General features: G+C 37.5%; 1 protein-coding gene across 2 annotated transcripts in view; it reads left to right on the plus strand.

Annotated features, from left to right (window-relative positions):
- The window catches only part of Zdhhc2 (zinc finger DHHC-type palmitoyltransferase 2), a 62428-nt gene extending 38708 nt beyond the window's left edge, over positions 1–23720 (plus strand). The window contains exons 7-13 of one of the 2 annotated variants that reach the window (XM_052162351.1): positions 4481–4601; positions 6593–6725; positions 8443–8569; positions 8912–9004; positions 15180–15298; positions 16959–17031; positions 21568–23720. In XM_052162351.1, coding sequence (XP_052018311.1) covers positions 4481–4601; positions 6593–6725; positions 8443–8569; positions 8912–9004; positions 15180–15298; positions 16959–16999 — 634 coding nt within the window. In that variant the 3' untranslated portion in view covers positions 17000–17031; positions 21568–23720. The remainder of the gene's footprint in view (positions 1–4480; positions 4602–6592; positions 6726–8442; positions 8570–8911; positions 9005–15179; positions 15299–16958; positions 17032–21567) is intronic. The other variant, XM_052162353.1, reaches the window with a different exon arrangement.
- The last annotated feature ends 275 nt before the right edge of the window (positions 23721–23995 follow it).

The raw sequence follows: 23995 nt of genomic DNA on the forward strand, positions 1-23995 counted from the left end.
GGTGACCCACTGAAGAGATACGAATGCCCACAAGTCCACACTAGGTGGTTTGTAGGACGTATAGGCCGTGATTTTCCTAGGAACAGGAGAGAATAGGGGAAGGGGAAGGGTTTATGCATTTGAGATCTCTTGCTATCATACTGCTCTTGTTTCTTACGAGAAAATGTTAAGGGTAGTCAACACCCACCAGAATGCTGGTCTTCTTTTAACAATCTGTATAAATGGCTCCATTTTGTACTAATGTACGCATGCGTTTATTCTTCTGTTCCCTATTCTCTCCTCTCAGCATATTCTCCCACCATCCTCAATTACAAGTTTTCCTGATCTTCATCCACCCTATCTTCCGTTGCCCCCATTTCAGTTTTCTTGTAGGGAGCAGACATCGCCTAGTCTCAGAAACCTGTCTCCATTCCTTTACTTTGCCATCACAAGCTTCTTTTACCTGAATAAGATTGCTCCTCTCCCAGGGTCAGTCCAGAAGTGTCAGGCCATCTCTACCTTCAGGACAATCCTTTCAGCCAGGCAGAGCCTGACCAACAGCCCCACTCTATTGATACTTTTCCCTCTCCTTTTCTGTGGTGACCCAGGGCATAGACCATGCTGAGGGAGCAGGCTGCCCTGAGCGACATCTCCAGCTCTTCTTACCATCTTTATCTAAAAACAAACCCACAAGCTCACCTACATATCAAAGCTGTTGTCTCAGGGTCTTCTTTGAGGAGAGCTCGCTTCGAGAATTCTGTCTAGTTTTCTATGCAATCTAAACACAATCTAAAATAATCAGGCCAGATAGCTGGTGCCAGTCTTTCCACTTAAATGAGGGATTGGGATAGTAAAGAATGGGGAAATGGGCCAATCAGATTTGTCCCGGGTCAGTGCCCTACCATAGCTCCTGCCATCCAATGTCAGATGCAGAAGCTTACAAAGCTAGGAAATAAACACATGATGAGAGCAGTCTTTTTAAGCCAGCAGTTAATATGGCAGAGTAAGAAACCTAAGGATAATGTTACAATCTTTCAAACTTTGACAGACCTTGTTAAACCTAGCAGCCATGAGGAGATAAGCAATAAGCATCCACAGCATAACTTCTTTAATCTCAAGAAGTTCTTTGAACTCTTTCCTGCACTGATGTTTCTCAAACTGCTATCTCTGTTCCCACAGCATCTTCCTGCACCCGTGTGGGACTCAACCAGCCTCGTTAGTATGTGACTCCTGGAGACCTGCTGTCTTATATTCAGCAGGTGTCAATTCAATGCAGCATCTGACTTTCTTTTTTTTAATTTTTAGATGGGATAAGCTGGGTGCTCAGCCAGTATGCATGCGGCCTTATGTGTAATATGGAGCACAAAAAAATAGAAATTTAATTTTAAAGATGGAACTAGGGATGTATCCCGTGGTAGAGTACACTATAGTGAGCGAAGAGATCTAAGTTCACCCCGAGTACGCACCATCCCCAAGTACAGATAAAGCATAATGTGGTTCTCGAGCTCAAAAGTAAAAACAGGAAATACATGTTCTGTCTTTACTTTTTCCTAATCACAGAGAACCGCTTTTGGTATTGTCATGGCGACCGTTTAGGTCTAGATTATCCAGGTATATGTTTGTATATGCATACATACATATGTGTGGTCTTTCTCTTAACAACAACAACAACAGCCCCCCCCCAAAAAAAAAACAAATGATTTATAGAATTGATAGACTGGATATGGCTCATTTGTTCATTGACTATATTCTGGAACTGTTTTCACACCAGTATATGAAGATTGTTTTACAGCTGTTATCCAAATGTGATTTGTTTAAGGGCTTCTAGAACATTACCAAGTTATACAGCTGCCATTTTATATAGGTCTTGTGTGTGGTTTTGAACTTTAGAGTACATATCAACTCTGAGAATTTGAAACATTAGATAAACAGTGCCTGTTGGTTTTATATTCAATGATTTGCAGACCTGCTTGTGCACTTAAAATTACCCATTAGGATTTAGGATATTGGTCTCACATGCATCTTTTTAATGAAACAAGAGCTTCTGTAGTGTTGATCTTGTTGGATTTGTCTACTGGAGGAATGATTTTTTTCCTTTAGCATAAAATTTTAATTAATTGTATTTATAATACTTTGGTATAATTACCTAATAACTCCTCAAATAGAAATAAATAATTTTAGTTTCAATATATTGAAAGTCTGCTGTATATTAAAGACAATACATTTTTTAAAAAGTTATCTTTATATACTGATAACAGAAAGGAGTAATATTATTTGCCCTGAGGCTCAGCAGAGTTGAGGAGTGGTCTCAAAGTCACCCAGCTAGTTTTGTTTGGAGACCCGAAAAGTTACTTTCTTTCCAACATACTTTACTCTCTTCTTAGTTGTATTCAGAAAGCAGTTTCTGTGAAACATTCCACAGCTAGCTTTACACCAAATTAAAATGGTATAACCCAAAATGTGTTGTTTCTGCACAAACATCATTGTTGCCCTTCCTGAGAGGATGCTGTGTACAACTGAATCCTCCTCGGGCCAAATTGAGTCTACAATAGGCAGTTACAGTGTCTAACCAAGCGCTGTCTGAAAAGAGTATGTCGTTATTGATCAAGATAGATACTCTTCTTTGTTTCTTCTTAAAGTAAGCCTTCCAGAATCGACTATGTACATATATCAAACGGTGAAACACTTGGTTTTGATTCTTGGTTCTTGCGTGGCCAATTATCCCAGTGATCTTAAGCACAAACTCCAGTAAGCTTAATCAGGTGTTATAAAAAAAAACCTGATCAAAATCATTCTCCTTCTATAAAAGTGTTCTATAAAACTTCTTCATCATTTAACAACAACAAAAAAAAATCTTCTGTTTACATACCTTCAGAAAGAGGCACAATGGACAGCAGTCAGTGTAACTCGGTTCACAAGTGCCCTGACTGATAGCCACCCTCCCCTCATCCAACCTCTGTCCTCTCTACTTCATGACAGCAGCACTAGTAACCCAAGGCACTGCCCTGCCTTCTTTGGAGAGAGATCACATTAGAGGAAGCCTGTAGGGGGCTGTTTCTAATATTCCTTCTTGCCACCATTCCATTCTAGTGCCACAAAAAGCAATCTCAGAGATCTGTCTGCATTCCACCTGGGCCCCTCCAAAGCTGCAGACATAACCGTTAAGCAAGAAATATACATCTACAATTTAGCTTATTTGTGCATTGCTTCTCCATGGACAAGACCTTTAAGTTCAAACACACTAAACTCGGCTGTTCCTTATGCATTTTGAGGCATAAACGACATTTATGTGAATATAGGTTGTTTTTAAACAAACAAATAAAAAAAACAAGAAATGAAAAAAAAATGTTTTGTTTCATCGCCAAGGTCAACAGAGAGAGGAGGAGGGAGTGGGGAAGGGCAGAAGGAGGGGGAGGGGAGGAGAAAGGGGAGGAGAAGAGGGACTCGAGAAGAAACAAGGACAGACGGAGAGGAAGCAGTAGGCAGACGCTATGCAGTAGATTTGTCATCCCAGCTACCTATGAGCTGACTCCATCAACTGTATGAGCCAGCTCAGCTATGGAGGCTGTTAACGTTTGTAGAAGATCATGGAGCAATGCCCTCATTTTATGGAAAGCAGAGAGAAGGGCTACACAATGAAATCTACTCACTTTTGGGTTATTGATATTTATAGCTGTGATCCCACCCTCCCCCCACCCACCGTATAATGACTTTGGAATAGGAACTTAGGGAGTCTCAGTTTTCATCTTTGGAATCACATTCCCCAGAGTGACATAATTATCTAATATCAAATGGGCATTACATTCTATCTAGCTGACTGCCACACTTCCATTTTTTAATTCTTCGATGTAGTATACATTGATCAATCATTTGTTTGCCACCATGATGTCAAGCAATGAGGTGCATAGAAGCGACTTCAACCAAATTTGGGGAAACTTAAGAGACTTTAACTTACTTTGCCAGAATACAAATAGAACCTAGTGAATTCCCCACGCCTGCTTGACTCTATTGGCTCTGTCACAAACTCTCTTCCTTAAGGCAGGTGTGTGTTTATTTATGTAACTCATTGTATATGAGGTATAGTAGCTTTCACTGTGATTGATTAAAGAAATATTAAGAGTCATATGTCGAGGACTGGAGAGATGGCTCAGCAGTTAAGAGCACTGCCTGCTCTTCTAGAGGTCCTGAGTTCAGTTCCCAGCAACCACATGGTGGCTCACAATCATCTATCGTGAGATCTGGTGTCTTCTTCTGGCCTGCAGGTATACATGCAGGCAGAATGCTGTATACATAATAAATAAATCTTTTAAAACATCATATGTTGAATATCTAAGTGCAAAAGTCCCTATTACATTGTGTTAGAAAATGTTACTGTTCCTTATGAATGAAATGCTAATGAGTTTTAAATGAACATAAATCAAGAGGCTATGCTATGCTTAAACAGATTTATCCCTAGACTGGAGATGTCACTGATTAAGACTATTTTTTTTTTTGTTGGCAGGGTGAACAATTGTGTTGGATTTTCAAATTACAAATTCTTCCTCCTTTTCTTGGCTTACTCTCTGCTGTACTGCCTTTTCATTGCTGCTACAGATTTACAGTATTTTATCAGATTTTGGACAGTAAGTCATCACTTTTCTATGTGTGACCATTTAGTAGTGAGTCGTTTCAGACCCTGACTTTCTAAGATTACTCTGTGCACAGTCAGGCCTCCGTATTCAAAGTCAGTATTTGTGTATTCATCATCTCAAAATTTACTTATGACTCCCAACCAATGTACTCTGAGCTTTTTCAACAGTTTCTAGACACGTACATATTTGCGTGTACAAATGCATATTCCTAGGTAAGGTAAACAAGGTGTTGTTATGCCATCTGCATCTCAACATCCTTTAAACAAAGATCTTCTCCCATGGTCTGTTCAATTCCATGGTTTGTTGCTGGGTTTTTGTTTAGCTGTTTGATTTTTTTTAACCCTTGTTAATTTTGCAAGTATAAAATGATCTTTATACATACTGATGAAGTGTTTTCTATTATTTCTAAGACTGATATATCTTATGGAGAAAATACATGCTCTATCCAGACATTAATTACAGTGCTGTTGTACAGAATTTCCATATCAATAAGTCAGCACACTATATTAAATAGGGGTCATTCAGGCAAAACCCCACATCAAACAAGGTGGAGAATTGGTCAGTAGATGCCTAAGGCACCGTGAGAAGAGAAAACCAACCCTGTGTTTCCCCAGGATCCAGTACTCATGGGTCCACTCAAGGGTTCAAGGCAATCTTTTGCAGCCTAACTACAGCAAATAATGAGACTTGATTAGATAAGCACATCCTAAGTATTTAAAATTGAAGTGTTTTCTCCTAGTGTATTAAATTGTCTTTTAAACTATTATATCCTGGTAATCCAGTTGGGTTTTTTTTTTTTTTGTACTATACATTCTAAAATGAGGCAAAACAAAATTATGGAGTATGAAACTATGCAGAAACCTTCCTGCTGAGTGTGACATGTTGGAAAGAAAGCACCCTACTCCTGGCCAGGATTGCTTTCTCACCGAATTTTCTTTTATTTTCGATAAACTATCTTTCATTGTGGCAAGAATTTCTGAATTGCTAGGTAATTTATATGGGCTTTAAACTAAATTTAAAGAGTTTCTGAATGCCTACTTTGTGGTAGTCCCATTGCTAAGAAACTGAAAGGCATGGTGTGTTTCTAGCATTTGAGGATTCTTCCAGCTTCCGGTTGATCCCTAATGCTTGGCTGCAATCTCGCCGCCCTCTATTTCCTATGGGCGGTTTTCTTTTCAAACCCTGAACACATCTGAGCAGAAAACACCAAAGTCTCTGTTGTTGAGAGTTTACTATCAAAAGCTGCCATTTGAGGTCTTACTATCTGTATCAGTGGCAAGTACCACAGGGAAGTAAAACGCTGTGGTCATGTCAGAATGGGAGGTCCCTGGCTTATCTGGTGCTTTGCTGACAGTCAGGCCCCCAGCCCTTCATTCTAGAGCCAGTTCATCTTTCTTGGTTTTACAGGGCTGGTTGGTTTCAGCCCCTGGGTATTAAAGTATTTAAGACAGGTGTTACTAATGTTGATCTTTTCTGTGATGTTATTGCCAGAGCTTGAAGTGTTATTGTGGGGGGTGTCTCCTGAATTCTTTAGTTGAGGCTGTTATTTATAATAACCTGAAGTATCAACAAGAATAAGAACTAAATTATGCCAACTAACCTTCATTTTTCTAACATTATCATAAAAATTATTTAAAGATTGGTTAATATGCAGTATGCTAATAATATGTTCTGTTTCTTTTATCTTGTTTCCCACTGGTATGGTTTACACTGCCATGTTTTTTCCAGAATCCGATTTAGTTATGCAAAGCAAAATAAATATTTCCACTTTAATCTTTTCTGGATAGATGTTCATAAACCAATAAGCCTTTAATTTAATATTAAATGAATATTTACTTTTCCCCTTAAAATTTAGCATGAAGCTATGTGTCATTTTCTATTTCTAAACTATTTAAAGAAAACAATCATATTAACTAATTAATAATTGTAGGGGAGTATTCATTCCGTTGATAAAACATTTTGTTTTCTGCCTTTCTTTATAGAATGGTCTGCCTGATACTCAAGCCAAGTTCCATATTATGTTTTTATTCTTTGCTGCAGCTATGTTTTCTGTCAGCTTGTCCTCTCTGTTTGGTTATCATTGTTGGCTAGTCAGCAAAAATAAATCTACATTAGGTGAGTATCCAATTGTTATAGAGAACAAAACTTTAAATACATATGCAATCATTTACAAAAAGTTGTCATATGCTTATAAGTCATCAACTTGGCTTGCTCAGCTTTCTTAGAGAACACAGGTTTACCAGCCCAGGGATGGCACCACCCACAAGGGGCCCTCCAGTCTCCATCACTAATTGAGAAAATACCTTACAGCTGAATCTCATGGAGGCATTTTCTCAACCGAGGCTTCTTTCCCTCTGATGACTCTAACTTGTGTCAAGTTGACACACACACACACACACACACACACACAGCTAGTACAAGGCCTCAGAGGGAAAGGCACACCTCCAAATGTCCATATTAAAAATGAAGAAATATTTTAAACTGGTAACTGTGTATATACTCTGAGGAGCCAGTAAAAGGAGACAGAGACAGAGACCGTGAAGACGGAGGTAGTCGAAAAGAAAGTTATAGAAAAGAAATGAAGCCAATAATTGCTATTTTTAATATAACTAACTTGACGAGGCTTAACTACAAAAAAAAAAAAAAATAAAAGTAAAAGAGGAATTCCCAAAGTTAGAGGTGAGGGTAGCATTATAAGTGACTTCATAGGTGTGAAAGGATGTTGAGAGGATTGTGGGAAATGCTGCCCACTGCAACAGTGTGATGGAATCAGTGTGATGGAATCAGTGTGATGGAAAATGACCAGAAACAAAGCACCCCCCCTGACTGAGAGGTAGCAAGGCTACACAAGCAAGACCTGTCTAATAGAGAAGTTTTGTTAAACACGAACATCCAGGATCAACAGCGACCTAAGATCTCAGAGCAGCGTGTTTCCTAGTATCTGACTTTGCATGTTAGATTCTGTTTCCAAAATGATGGGCAGAATCTTTACGCTTCTAAATGTATCCATTCCCTAAAGCTAAGATGTTAGAATCTGCCTTGCAAGGTCACTCAAGAGGAGAATGTGGTGTTGTGACAAGAACATTGATGGCCTCATGGACTTTCCACATCTTCATTTGTTATGTGACTGTGGGCAATTCTAATGTCTTTTTGGACCATAGATATGCAGAGTGGACATAACCAGATATGTCTGTTTTGGAATTGGACTTTTTTTTTTGGACAAGCTGACTATTAAAGTACATTTTTGTGTCAAAATTATGGTGAGACAAAAATTTCAGTGAAGTTAAAAATGTTTTTTTCTACTTTAAGAGATTATCAAGTATATTTAAAATACACTTACATTTTGTTTAAAAATATAGATTTAAATATTTTAATTTTATTTAGTTTGTCCACCCACTTATAGTCAGAAGACCTATAAAGTGGGCTGGAAGGGTAAGTCAATGGTAAAAGAAACTTGCCACAAAGGCTGATAATGTGAATCCAATTCACATTATCCACAGAACTGTCTTTTGACCTCCCCATGCATGCACACTAATAATAAAATAAAAAATCTGGATGGTGTAAAATTTAATTTATTTGTTCATTTATATTTTCTAATTTTCATTTGTGTGCTTGTATTCTTATAATAGTGAAAAATTAAAGCAGTCCTACTCATTTCTTAATATTTTAAACCAGAATAGACAATCTCTGTTTCAAGGCTATGTACATGAGAACTCCAGAGACTACCCACCAGTTGTTGGAGTTCCCACTCTCCTCCTATACTTATGTCAGCATTAGGGGTTGCTAGTATATACATTCTGAATTCACAGTATGGCTTCTCTGTTCCTTTTAGAGGCGTTCAGAAATCCAGTATTTAGACATGGAACAGATAAGAACGGATTCAGCTTGGGTTTCAGTAAAAACATGAGACAAGTTTTTGGTGATGAGAAGAAGTATTGGCTGTTACCAATATTTTCAAGGTACTTTGTTCTGAAAGTTTTTTTTAATTTAAATTAATAAAAGTAAGCAAACAAAAGACAGAGTTAAATCTGTTGTTTTTCTTCACAGGAGTGGCTAGAGCAGTGTTTCTCAACCTGTGGGTTGTGACTCCCTTGCAGATGGAATGACCTTTCCCTGAAGGTCGCCTATCAGATCTCCTGCATATTAGATGTTTACATTAGGATTCCTAACAGTAACGAAATTACAGTTAGGAAATGGCAACAACATTATTATATGATCGGGGAGGTCACCACAATATGAGAATTGTATTAAAGGGTCACAGCATTGGGAAGGTTGAACAGTTTTCTCTCTTTTAATTACAGTCAAGGTGATGGCTGTTCCTTTCCAACTTGCCTTGTTAACCAGGATCCTGAACAACCGTCCACTCCTGCGGGACTAAATTCAACAGTGAAAAAGTAATGCTACATTTTTTTTTCTGTTTTATTTTTAAGTGATGTATTTTTAAGTGATGTATTTTATTTTTTTATTCGATATAATTTATTTACATTTCAAATGATTTCCCCTTTTCTAGCCCCCGACTCCCCGAAAGTCCCATAAGTCCCCTTCTCTTCCCCTGTCCTCCCACCCACCCCTTCCCACTTCCCCGTTCTGGTTTTGCCGAATACTGTTTCACTGAGTCTTTCCAGAACCAGGGGCCACTCCTCCTTTCTTCTTGTACCTCATTTGATGTGTGGATTATGTTTTGGGTATTCCAGTTTTCTAGGTTAATAACCACTTATTAGTGAGTGCATACCATGATTCACCTTTTGAGTCTGGGTTACCTCACTTAGTATGATGTTCTCTAGCTCCATCCATTTGCCTAAGAATTTCATGAATTCATTGTTTCTAATGGCTGAATAGTACTCCATTGTGTAGATATACCACATTTTTTGCATCCACTCTGTATTTCATTCTGTTGCATCTTTTGGTTCTGTGTTCCTTTGAGAAAACTATGTTGAAGGTGAAGGAAATTTTCCTATAATGGTTTCCACTTGTAATGATGGCGGGAGACAGTGGTATGGTAGAGAGGATCCTTAGTTTCAATGACATTCATATGCTTCTGCTCCAAGTAGAGTAAGAAAACAGCTGTTAAATCTCTAAACATTTCAGTTGAATAAAATATATTATGATTTTGGGTTGTGAGCCTGGCATTTACTGGCTGAGCCATCTTTCCAGCCCAAAATATGTTATGACATTTGAAAGGTAGTATTTAAACAAAATAATGTAATTCAAAAGCCGTTCCCCTCCACTCCTGTATGAAGTCAAGGTAGCACATTGCTTTCTCATCCTCTGTGTCTTTTCTCTGTGGTAATGTTTATAAAGATGAAATCCCTTCCGTTGGACCTTTGGAGATCAAAAGGATTCCCAGGCATCCATTTGATAGTTCAGGGGGGGTTCTGGAAGGCCTCTAAATCCTACTTGAATTACATGTGTGCCGGCAAACATATGTGCATATGTGCCTACATGCCTGCATATGGGCCTGTTTCATGTTTCCGAAAAGAAAGGGAAAGGGGTTTAAACATTCACTGTGTGGAGACTTTTGCTCCAGCTATAAGATTGTTTGAATTTGAGTCTATCAAGGATAGTAACATAAAGATTGAAGTTTAATTCTGGCTTTTCACTAATTGGAGAAAGGGGAAAGTTAAAAAAAAAAATTCAAGTTTGTGTGCTTGAATTTTTAATAGGAATTCTCTTTTTTTAAAAAATAAATATGACTGTATCCTTTTCTTTTAGAAAGAAACATGTCTTACTATGAAAACATTAAGAGATTTATTCATTTTATTTGTGTGCTCAGTGTTTTGCCTTCTTGTATGTACATGCAGCACATCCTTGCCTGGAACCACAAAGTCACAAAAGGGAGTCAGATATCCCGGAATTGGAGTTACAGACAATTGTGTGAGCCACCATGTATATGCTGTGAACTGAACACAGGTCCTCTGCAAAAGCAGAAAGTGCTCTTAACTGCTGAGCCATCTGTCATGACCCTATACAGGAAATTCTGGCAATTCAAAATATTAATTTTTATATATTTATGAGTAACAACATACTCTGGTTTTTAAATTAAAGTCAGTAACAAAAGCATAAGCATGATATCATTTAGAATTCTTTATAAAATTTTAGAGTTAGTCTTCATTTCTATGATTTAGTTGTACTGGGCCACTTACCCTGTGAATATTTCATATTGATTACAGTGCTTTTTCCAATGGATTCTGGAGTGTTCCCAGAATTATTTGCAAGGCTGGGATTTTGGCAAACATTCCAAAATCACATTAAGGTTTTAAAACACTTAAAACATGAGGTCTGGAGAGATGGCTCAGTGGTTAAGAGCATTAGCTGTTCTTACAGAGGTCCTGAGTTCAATTTCCAGCAACCACATGGTGGCTCACAACCATCTGTAATAGAATCTGATTCCCTCTTCTCATGTGCATGAAAACAGATTACTCATATACACAAAATAAATATATCTTTAAAAAAAAGACTCAAAACATATTTGTTGCCTGATCTTTAGTGTGAGATATGTACAGGTCAAATTCTGTCCATTAGTGAAAAAGCTGTTCTGATGTGTTTCACATTCAAAGGCATCAGTCACTTCTGGGGCCAAACTTTATGTGTTTTGGCTTGAAAACTGTATACAAGTTAAATGTTAATGGATTTTCCTATACATCAATGAACAAAACTGAGCTCTAATAAATTATTTAGGATATGTTTTCAAAGTTTTGCAAAATTTAATAGTAGATTACATTAATATTATTGACCCCCTGTTAAGTGGTTTTTGAACGTTAAGAATGTGTAGGTTTTAGAAGCAGCGTGTTCTCTATCTTCTAAGTACTATTACACTGGCTCTCACCCTTCCTAATGCTGCCACCCTACAATACACCCCCACCTAGGTGTCCAGACTTATCCTTCCTAAGTAATAAAATCATAATAAAAATTTCTGATATGCAACTCCCCAAAGGTTGAGAGGATTGGGCACAATCTTACTTCTGACAGCATTACCCGGCTAAGTGAACTTAGCAGTGAAATAATGGGTACTCAACAGGCATATCTTGTCTTTCACTTAAAAGTCAAGGCTGAATTTGACTAACTAAGGGGGAATTTAAGGCCAGCTTGAGCTGTTTAGCAAGCTTAAGACTAAACTGATCTACATAAAGAGACTGCTTGAAAAATCAAAGACCAGAAATATAGTGTGGTGGCAGAACTTGGGACCATTGAATATGTGTGAAGTCACAAAGTCCCAGGATTGACTCCTTAACAGAGTCAATCTGTTGAATTGTATATTGCAGAATTGTATATATTATATGTGTGTGTGTGTGTGTGTGTGTGTGTGTGTGCATCACACACACACACCATTGCTTACCATCTTCGTGGCTGCCTTCCTAAGCTAGGCCATCATCACTTTGTTAGGGTCCAAGAATCCCTGTAGGAAGATCCCAGACTCAAATAGTATGTAAAGATGAAGAACATGTATTCTGCACTAATTACCAGTATGTGGGGGTCAATCATTCATCAAAATGGTGGTGACTTGAGGCTCTCACAGGCCCCTTTTTATGAAAAGCTAGGGGAATTTTCCAGAAGGATTAGGTGGCCTCTAATATGATTGGTAGGGGGCAAAGCTGTGACGTGAGTACAGTTTTGATTGGCTACTATGTTGGTGTCATTATATTTGGTGAGATCTTGAGTTTAAGTAATCAGCCTTGTTCTGACCTGGTTATCTCCCCCAGCTAGGTGTCCAGACTTATCCTTCCTAAGTCAGGGACATCACTGATCAGTGGCCCATTGTCAGTGGTTTCCTCTGAGGAGCCCAGTTTACTTACTGGGGGAAAATTATTCCCATGTATTTTCTTAGTGAGCCTCTCAACATCTCCATAGATAATTCTATCAAGTTTCTAACTGTTCTTTCTTGTCCTTTTGGGTTGTGTCTTCTCTTGCTTCTAGTTCTTCAATGGATATATATGTAGATATAGATATAGATATAGATATAGATATAGATATAGATATAGATATAGATATAGATATAGATATAGATATAGATATCGTTGTATATATATATATATATATATATATATATAGAGAGAGAGAGAGAGAGAGAGAGAGAGAGAAAAGGAAGGGGGGAGAGAGAGCAAAACTAACAAATGTGCTTACCTGGTGTCTTAGTCAGGGTTTCTATTCCTGCACAAACATCATGACCAAAAGGCAAGTTGGGGAGGAAATGGTTTATTAAGCTTGCACTTTCACATTGCTGTTCATTACCAAAAGAAAACAGGACAGGAACTCACACAAGGCAGAGGCAGGAGCTGACACAGAAACCATGGAGGGATGCTGCGTACTGGCTTGCTTCCCCTGGCTTGCTCAGCTTGCTTTCTTATAGAACCCAGGACTACCATTCCCAAGGATGGCACCACCCACAATAGGCCCTTCCTACTTTGATCACTCATTGAGAAAATGCCTTGCAGCTAGATCTCATGGAGGCATTCCGTCAAGGAAGGCTCCTTTCTCTGTGATAACTCCAGCTTGTGTCAAGTTGACGCACAAAACCAGCCAGTACAGCTGACCTACTAGACAGTTTCAGATCTGCCCTTGAATCGTCTTTGACGCCATTCCTTCTCATCTGCTCATCATCCCCAACCCAGAGACACAAAGGCCGTCCTGAACTCTACCGAGCACACTGCATTGTGCCTCTGCACTTGCAGGTTCCCCTCTGCTCCTGAGACCATCATGGGGGGCAGGCAGGGAGTCAGCCAGGCTCTCCTATGACGGTGTAGCTGAGGATGACTTTTCTGATCTTCTTGCCTTCCCTTCCCAAGCACTAGAATTGTAGGTGTCTGTTACCCCTCCCTGAGGGGTACTTGAGAGGCCACGTTCAATAACATTTGGGCAACAACATTTCACTGTAAGGGAAACACAGGAAGTTATTGGCTTATTATTATGTCCAGATTATATATGTATTGTTGTTCCTTCTTTAATGATAAGATGTCCATAAGTATGAAGTCTTAATTCTTTGGTGAACTTTCACATACTTCAGCTGATTATAATGATTCCATTTTTAAGCCTGTAAGGTTAAGTTTTTGTACTGTGATAACTGCCATATAGCTAAAATGTCTAAATATTTTAATTTATTTTTGTTGCTTCAATGTAGCTATTGAGTTTTTAAATTTAATGGTTGGAGAATGGGTGGAGAGAATGGGGAAGGGGAAAGGAACTGGGAAAGGGGAAACCATTTGGAATGTAAACAAAGAATATAGAAAATAAAAAAAAGAAAAAAATTAATGATTTGATAAATTAAACTGATAAAAAAGAAGTAAATTTTTAAAAAGCATGCCCACACAGGCTTTTAACTATTCATATATATATATATATGATATATATATGATATATATGATATAATATTGTGATTGTTTATATATATCATATATATCATATATATAAACAATCACAATATTTCTTCTTTAATTTTTCATATTTTAAGATGGTTCTTTTAAAATTTGTTATAATTTTGCGAGGGCATTCTAAAAAAGTTTCTGAGCTAATACATGTCCCTAAGTTAAGTAGTATTTTATGTGCCATCAAATACATTATTGTGTAGAATATCTAACTAATTGGGTTTTTTTAAGAAAATTCTTTTTTTTTCATGATTCTTCTACTTCCCAAATTGTATATTAGGCTTTTGAGACCTGTTAATATCAGATGTTTAGAAAACCTTTTGCAAGATAATGTCTCAACTTTATCTTATGAAAGGGCAGTAGTTCTTTGTACAAACTGAACAAAGTCACTTTCCAAACACACATCTAATTTTTTCATGACGTTTCTTCTCACTATCATCTTCACATTTCCTGCACACACACACATCCTTTGATAAAATCAGTATACATTTCCTTAAGTTGATTATTTGATGTTATGTATATCTGTGTGGTGTGCTTGCGTATATGTATATGCATTTCCACATGTATGTGGGTGCATATTTGTGTACAGGTGCACATATATGTGTGTGTACATATGTGCATACATGTGGAGGCTCAAACTTGCTCCCTTATTCATCAAGACAAGGATCTCAACTGACTCTATATCGCATCCTTTTGACTCACCTTGCTAGCTTGTTTGCTCCAGGGAAACCCTTTCTCAAGTGTTCCGAGCATGCCCATTCAGCTGGGCCACCATGCCCACCTGGGATCTGAACTCTGGATCTCATGGTTGTAAGACAAATGCTTTAGAGTCCATCCATGGCCCTCAATCTAACCATTGTCGTGAGAAGCTAGTATCAGCTGGCATAAATAAAACTTAATAAACAATCACCGAATAAAAATGCTAACTAAATTCCCTTGCATGCTAAAGAGAATTTAGTGTTATTTGACTCTCAGAACATTTTCTGTATTCAAAATTGACATTTCTCAGAGATGGGGACTGTCACTTTAGCATAACCTGGAATGCAAGAGGACAAAAAATAGAGTGTCTCTCTCCTGGAGAACCTGGTTTTATGCCCTTGTTTTTTCCTGAGATCATCTTGCATTTCGAGAGGTCTGCATTTCATTCTTTTGAGACATAGTCAACCATGCTGTTAAGAGTTAACTTGGGATCCTGATTATCTTTCTTCAGTCCTGAAAACCACCAGTTTCCTGCAAAGCCATTGAGAGAGTCCCAGAGCCACCTCCTTACAGATTCTCAGACCTGGACAGAGGCCAACTTAAACCCTGGGACAGGCAAAGCCGGTGAGGGTGCGCTTGCTTCATTCTCTTTCTGTTTTTGAAAGGTAAAGGGGGAGAAAAAGTCTGTTGCACAGTTTCATATCTCGTTGTTGAGTGGGACTCCCATCAAACAGAATTCATCTTTACTGTGACATGTTAAAAATGGTAAGTGATTCAAAATGCCAAGTGAAAGAACACAGTCAATTCAGAAACTTGATAAGTGTCTCCAGGAAAGGATCTTAAATTCTGCACGTTTGTCTTTTACTTTAAGAATTCCATCAAGTTTCAGACTATCTGAAGTGATTATGTAATCTCCTTAACTTCAGCTGCTTTGGGCTTCTTCAGTTTGCACTCCCCATTCCCGTTCCCCTCCTTGCTGGTGATCTTACTTATTTTTTAGCACTTCAGTCACTATAATCTATTAACAAAGAATAAGCAAGCGAGGTTTCAAACTCAAAAATGATTGCCAATCTTGGTCTTTTAATGACATTTAGATTTTGTTACTTTATAGCATCAGTGTTTGTAAGGGTTAAATGCGAGAGTGTGGTTATAGCACAGGTACGTAGATATGTGTGTGTTTGCATGTATGTGTGTGTATGTTTGCATATGTGTGTTTGTGTGTGTGTTGCCCCAACAAATGAGTACAAAATCACAAATCTGATTAGGGTTCTCTTACCTAGAAGAGTTCCAGATCCATTTTAAGCATTCATATTTATACCTTGATTTGTTTTTACTTTACTCCCTTTCATTTTCAAAATTCACATGCTGGTTCATTATACTTTAAAGTACTGAGTGATCTCTTTGGTATTTAGTGATAGTTTGAACAAAACAGGTAGTTCAGAGTAAAAATTCTAGTTATTGTTTAACATCTGATCAGTCACCTTGTCCAAAAATGTAAGGTTTCCTTAGCAAATCTTCAGATTTTTTTTCAAAATACATTTGCCTCATGATTTGGTCTCTCTCACCTTCAAACATAGGAGTTCACTCTCCAGGCTGCGGGAATGATGAGGTGTTACCTACACAGTAATCGACTACTGTACTTTGGCTTCTGAATTCTAGTTTCCATAGAAACGAAGGAGTGACGCAGGGACAGTTGTCAGGGAGGCTCACAAGTCTTTCTTCCAGGAAGGATTTATACTCCATCTTCCAGTACACAATTAGCATACTGCTGATTTCTCCTTTTTTAATGTGCTATTAATTACTTGGCAGTTAGGTTGAATTTTATGGTTTTTCAATTGCTAAGTTGAGAAGCTAAAGGGTGAGGTAAGGGAGTTAAGAAGGACATGAGAGGGAAAGAAGGGCAAAGACTGCTTTCATCCAGTAAGAGAGAGGATTAGGAAATCAAGTGGAAGCGGGGCCTGCTCCCCACACATCTTTCTTTCTGGTGGTTCCCTGCCTCCTTCGCTCAAGCTCTGTCTCTCTTCACTGGCCCTGCTCTGGGTGTGGTGCGTGTGTGTGTGTGTGTGTGTGTGTGTGTGTGTGTGAGAGAGAGAGAGAGAGAGAGAGAGAGAACTGATTTAACTAATACTGTGTAGCGTGTAAATGTCCAGTGTGTTTCTATAAACCAAAAGTGAATACAATATACAAAACTTTTTGTAATTATTCTAGAGGACCTTTTTATATAGATATTTTTGCTATTTGTTCAAAGCAGTCAAAATTTTTATGTTATTATTAATTTATGTTTTTTAAGGTATGACCAACCCTGCATTAACTATGGAGAACGAGACTTAACTCTACAATCAAAATAAAAGCACTCTTGTAAAGTAAGATGTTTTGACTTTATTGTTGCTTTATTTTTAATGACTTCCTAGTTTCAAAGAGTCAATAGTTTCCATGAGCAATATTTATTTTGAATGACTTGGAAGGTATCTTACATGACCTATGGGACTCCACAAATCATGTTGGACATGGACCTAGCTTCAGTTTTAGCCAGCATATATGCTAACTTGACAAACTATAGAAATAAGTTGATGGAAAAATGGCAGGGATGGGTCCTAAAACGAACACTGTCTTACATTTTACAGGATCATACAATTATTTTTTTCTCTCATTGAGGGTTATTGTCATCATATCTTTGATCATCTATTAGCAGAGTCTTACTTGGTCTAAGTATTAGTTGATTAAGTCTTGTCACCACAAGCATGGTCATCCCCATTTTGGATCACTTTCTGTAGGAACTTATTATAGGTCATCTTTAATAACTGTTCCTGATCATTTCCTTTAAATTACAATAACAAGTAAACTTGTGTTTCTAATAAGTTTCCTTAAATCCTATTGTGTTTCTAAGTCTGTAGTTATCATAAAGGTATAATAAAGCGTGCCTTTGAAATAAACACCCATGCATCTACTAGAAAAGCCAGCTCTCTCCCTATATATGCAACATTAGAATAGATACAATGTAGCCATATATGGTATGCATGCCTGCAATCCTGGCACCCAGAAAGCAAAAGAAAGGTCATGTCCAGCCTAGTCTGCATAAGGAGTTCCAGGCCAGCCAAGCCTACATGGAAAAATCCTATCTTTAATGCAAGTAATCAAAGAATAAGCACAACATATCCAAGTTACACATTAAACACAACTTTCTGTTTTAAAAACTGCATTCTAAAATCCTCTGTTTTAAGGGAGACATGGGATTGCTGTCCAAATTAAAATAATATGAACATTGAATTTTTTAAATTCACTTTGCTTGGTTTTAATGAATAACTATGTAAGTAAGGGCAAAATACAGAAGGGTGTAGAGGCATGTTCATTTAATCCCCAAATCTCAGAAGCAGAAGCAGGTAGAGCTTTGTGAGGTCAAGGACAGCCTGTGCTAAATAGCGAGTCCCAAGTCATTGACAGCTACATAATGACATTCTGTCTTGAGGATGGGGGAATATACAAATTAAATGATAAGCTTCTAGTTGAATAGTGTTGTGGCTTTGGGACGCCATGTGTCACCTCTGAATACATGCTAGTACAGTAGATCAGACTATGGTTAAGAAGATGAAAATGAAATATTCTGAATTGTACTAAATTCCAAGTAGGTATTACTAAATTTCTAGAAAAGATCCTAAGAATGGACCTATGAGTACAAAAATATGAATTACTAGTTAATACTGCAAATAAAATATTTTATAGGGCTGGAGAGATGGCTCAGTGGTTAAAAGCACTGACTGCTCTTCCAGAGGTCCTGAGTTCAAGTCCCAGCAAGCACATGGTGGCTCACAGCCATGTGTAATGGGATCTGATGGCCTCTTCTGTTGTGTCTGAAGACAGCTACCATGCTCTCAGATACATAAAATAAATAAATCTAAAAAAATAAATAATAATTTAAAGAACATAGTTGTGTAAGACATAGAGTCCACCAGATTTGTTTTCAGTATTTCTAACCATTGGATATAATCACCATCATTTATGAGGTCATTTTTAGTACAGAATTTTCTTTGTGTTAATGGTTCACTTGTTTGGATGACACGCTGTGTCTAAGTCTCCTCTGCATTCCAATATTTGGACACTGACCAGTGTTGGGTTTCTTAATAACTGAGCCAAACACATTTCACAGAGACATCAATTGTAGGATCTCAATATTTGATAGAGAAATAATTAAGCAATTAAAATAAAAAACCCACAGAAGCTTGATTTTATTACATTTGAACATATAAAGTTGGTAGTTGTAGCCAAATGGCAGCAAAATCGACTGCACACACCTTAAAAAAACAAAAACAAAACAAACAAACAATACACCAAGTAATTCTTTTTTACGTTTCTCATTTAAGTAACAAACATTGCCAGAAAAAAATTAAATTAAATTTCTTCTAAGATAATAATAGGGCTGCTGGTACCCAGCTCTTTGAGAAAGGCAGCTAAGCAATGGGCCATAGAGTCAGCATCAAGGCCAACATTGATTTATCTTTGGCAATTCTTCTGTCTATAGCTCTTTGCTATTCTAAATCAGAAAGCAATTGGTTTCCAGTAATTAACTCCTGCTTCTCAGGAGCAGGGAATAAAGAAGAGGAATTAGCTTCTCCAGGTTCTTTGTTTTTTAACTCAGGAGCCCCTAGCTGATCAGTGAGAAGCTCAGAGTTTCATTAATTCTTCGGGAGCCAGAGAAAAAGGAAAAGAAAGTCATGCAGGCAGAATGAAAATCTTTTGCACATTCAACTCGCACCCACAAAATCTCACAATCATACAGACACACACACACACACACACACACACACTCTGATTGGCCCGGCCACTTGTCTCAGTAACTCCACAAGGGTCCACTCACTCATTCTGGATTTTGCTTAAAGAAAAATCTTATACCTTTTTATTGCTGAGAGTAAGAGAAAGCCCTTCCCTTATTGTCATTCTTAGTTCTTATTCTTTCTCAAGAGAATTGATTACATGGTCTTCCAAGCATCTTCACATTCCATAAGTTCATAGCAAGTTTTAAGAGACTAATTCAAATCATAAGTTGAGAAGGAGTTACAGTAGAAATCTTTACAAGTGTTTCCATTAAGACTAGTACCTGACTAAACATTATCTGTTACTAGTGCCTTAAGTTCATTAAAAGTTTAAAACAATAACTCTTATGCCATAAGTTATCATGATTTTACCAAGAAACAAAATCATTTGCCATGTGTCATATTAATTTTACAATTTTGTATAGGTAAACAAACCAGTATTTTATTTTTTTGCCCTTGAACCTACAATAAATTGTCCATTCCCAGTTTATGACCTTTAGTTACCAGATAGTAGTCTCACAGTTAACCTAAAAGGAATGTTTTCCCTGATCATAAATTTGTTCTAAGTCTGATTTCTTATCCTAGCACAATTAGCCTGTGACACATGAAGGTTTATAAAGCCCCGTGGTTGGAAATTACTTGTACAAATTTAGGAATTCTATAAAATCAAATCAGGAATCGTGAAATCATCAGTATGTCTGCACAGCATTGCTACATATTATGTCTTTGTTGACTGGCAGAATATTTGCCCAAAAGGGTGGGCTCAGGCCCTGACATCACTAGGCTATGTAATAGTGACAGGAAAGGCATATCAGCAGCAAGAAGCAATCCTGTGCCAAAATCTCTGAAGGCTCTGCAATTCAGAGTTTACCCATTGCAGCCATGCAACATGGTAGGCCATCTCCAGAAAACTTACTTGCATGCCTTTAGCCTTTCCTAGATGGCTCCTGACAAGGGACTGTTTGTTTTGAGGTAGCTGCCATTTGGCTGTCTCCAAACTCACTGTGTAGACCAGGATAGTCTCAAACTTATAGAGATCTGCCTGCCTCTACCTGCCACTGCCTAACTGGTAGAATTAAAGGCATTAAGTACCATGACTAGTGATACCACACTTTACGAAAATAATATTTTTTTGTATCCTGTCTCACATTTGCAAGTCACATAATACACACATTTATGGAACTGTGTCTAGGAGCTGGGGTAGGGGAGTAGAGAGACAGCTACATGGTTTAGAACACTAACTGCCTTTCCAGGAGACCTAGGTCCAATTCCCAGAACCCATATGGTAGCTCACAACTGTAACTCCAGTTCCAGGAGCTCTGACACCCTCATTCAGACATGCATGCAGGTACAGCACCAATGCACATAAAATAAAATATAAAAAATTATGTAACGTGTCTAATGTTGTTGGATTGTCAAATGGTATCTTCTATTCTTGTCTTTTTGAACTGCATTAGTAAATGTTCTGCAGCTTTGGGAGAGATGCTGAGGAAGAATTGCCAGGGTCTTGCACATTCTAAATAAGCACGATACCATACTGTTTGGTACCATACAGTGCCATACCATACCATACCATACCATACCATACCATACCAAAGTGCCAAGCCTAATCTGTGGCCTTTTTTACAGACTTCTTTCTCATTTCAGCATAATTTACAAATAGTTATATTTTTCCTGATGCTAAAAACATTAACTTTAGTATATCCAATCCTCCTTGTTGTAGAACAAAACATGTAAAAGTACTGTATTGTGTATATAAGTTTCCTTAAATTCCCCTCAACTCTTCAGACATTCCTGATCTCCAACTGGCCTCAGAGAGATGAACAAAGAACTTCCCTCCTGGAACTACATAGTCATCCAGAAACGTGTTTGTTACCGTAGACCTATCAAATCAGAATCTACATTTAAAGTGCATTTAGTAAGAGCATCTCCTATGTGTGTACATTAGATCCTGAGGTCTGTATTCAAGAAGGCATCCTGCATCATGGGATTCAGTTTGGAACAAGGGGTGTGTGATAATGCAACAAATAGTGAATACATTGCTTGGTTTTATGTTTAACACAGTCTCATTGGTTTTTGTTTGCTTTTAAGGTACCAACGCTGTGGAGGAATGGAACAAGTTTCCATTTGGAAGGCACCACTAGCCAATTGTCCCTATATCCCTTTGGCTAGATATGAAAATATTGTCTTCAATGATGGGGATCAAACACAGCAGTATGAAGACTTTCAAGTAATCACCAAACTGATGCTTAAAACAGAACAGTGTTTATTCTAATATATAAACTTCTGTAATTAATACAAATTACTATTAACCTTTAAAAGTCATTAAAAGGGAACTATTTTCTGCCAAAAACTGAGAATAAGTTTATGGGCCAATTTTCATTCAGATATTTGGGTTGTACAACTTATCACATAATCCCAATATTCATTTGATCTTCTCTTTTAGAAAATTTAGGTTAACCTTAAGATTTAAAAAAAAAATTTCAAGTCATGTTATGATGGTTAGCTGTATTTGGGAGCAGGTAAGAAATCATCCTTCCTTGATTTTTTTTTTCTGATGTGAGACAAGCTTCAGATGAGAGAGCTGCATTAGCTATGAATTCGTTATGAAGGCCACGCAGCCTACAGATGAAGGTCATTTATCAATGTGCCAGGCTTTAATTCCAGTTCTGGATGTTCTCCCACTGAAAAATCCAAGTGTGAACACTGAAGATCACATTCACTCTTCAAAACAATTGGATAAAAACTTTTGTTAGAATTAATATAATGTTTTGACAAAGAACTTTACATGAGAAATTTATTTTCATGTCTTCTCATGTGAGATCAGAGGGAATATATGCTAATTCTTATGAAGATCGACTGGTAACACTCTTTTCTTGGTCTGGATGTTATCAAATCTGTTTTTTAACTCCTTGCTCAGTGTTACTGTGAAATGCCTGAGTTCCTAAGCATTTCTGATAGATCAATGGATTATTCCTCCGCGCACACCTGTATCATTTCTGTGTCTTTTCATCAAAACTATAACTGTCAATATATGTTTTTTCCTCAAATGCCTATCAAGATTAAATTATGCAAATCATTTAAAAATGAGCACGTTTGGTTTACCGTGAACTAAACAGTGTGCTGATTAGAAATGTAGTTTAGGGTAAACTAAAATAATGTGTTTGTTGATGCCAAAACATTTGGCCTCAGTAGGTATACTCACAGAAGTTTTTGTGCCTTGTATGCACTATTTTCAAAAAGGAAACCATGTCATTTAAAAGAAAATCTGGCAAGTAAGTTTTTTTTAAAAAAAAATTAACTGTTAAAATAGTAAGCTGTGTGGTTCCTTTGGTACTAATTTTGAGAATTTTAAGTAGATTATCTTTAAAAAAAATTGGCTAAATAATTGACTTCACCAAGAATTGACTACAAACTGAAAGGCCTGGAGAGAATAGAATAATAAAAAATCCTTGCAATTCCTCATCCTCACTAAAGCATTTTTGAGTTTTAAGAGTGGTTAGGAAGAACTGACATCAGCACACTTCATTTTGTGATCCACATGGGTGCAGCCCTGTGGACAAGGGCTATGGTTGCTTTCACGTATCTCAAGCTTGAGCGTAGGATCTGACAATCTACTTCAAAAGACTCAGAGGACGAAGTGTGCTTTCCCCTTGGTCTTGAAGCATGTTTTGGTCATTTATCATTACCGGAAGTGCCAGACTGGAGCTCAGAGCTCCTGCTAGAAGTCTTTTGGTTGGCAGCATGTGGTGTATTTGAAGATCTATGCAGTAGATTTTCTGATAGCACACTGCTCCCTTATCCATTCTCCGGGACAGGAGTCTATTAGGCATGTCTTTTTATCAAAGTGGTAGCTGGTGGGGATGGGGAGGGTTTACATTTTACCCTGCTAAAATATTGTTATTTCTGCTCTATTTAGGTCGTTTATGTACTTATTTTAAATACCTAAGGCCGTACACCTTAGAGTCAAAATGGAAAAAAAAAATTAAGAAATAAAATTTTTTCAGTATGTTGTAATGGTTACCTCTGTTTCCAGCCAGTTATTTAACCTTTGAAGTTTGTTGGTCATTTTGCTCTAATTCGTTGGATGAATGATTGGGATGACTGCATATCTCATCAGAAATACATTGCCATCTTGCCTGAGTGGACAAGCATCATTGAATAAATACATATGCATTCTGTACAGCATCTTAAACACTTCCATACTACAATATTCCTGATCTATATTAAAATGATAATTTCCATTTTCCTTGTTTTAAGAGCTCTTTCCGTATAGGCAACAGGATTAAAGAAATCATTCATTTAAAAATATTGAACAAAAGTTTCATTTATTTACATTACGTCTACTGCTATATTGTAGAAGAGGGCTGGCTTGTTCTATGATATTTGCATTTGCATCTGAACACAATGATGCTGTTTTCCAGCATTCTTGAATGTTCTCTAATGAGGAATCTGTCTTCATTAGCTACCTTGTTGAAATTCCCTTGGCGCTGTCAATTCCATTCAAGAGAGGCTTTGA

Source organism: Apodemus sylvaticus, chromosome 18 (genome assembly GCF_947179515.1).
Source record: "Apodemus sylvaticus chromosome 18, mApoSyl1.1, whole genome shotgun sequence".
In the NCBI taxonomy this organism is placed as follows: domain Eukaryota; kingdom Metazoa; phylum Chordata; class Mammalia; order Rodentia; family Muridae; genus Apodemus; species Apodemus sylvaticus.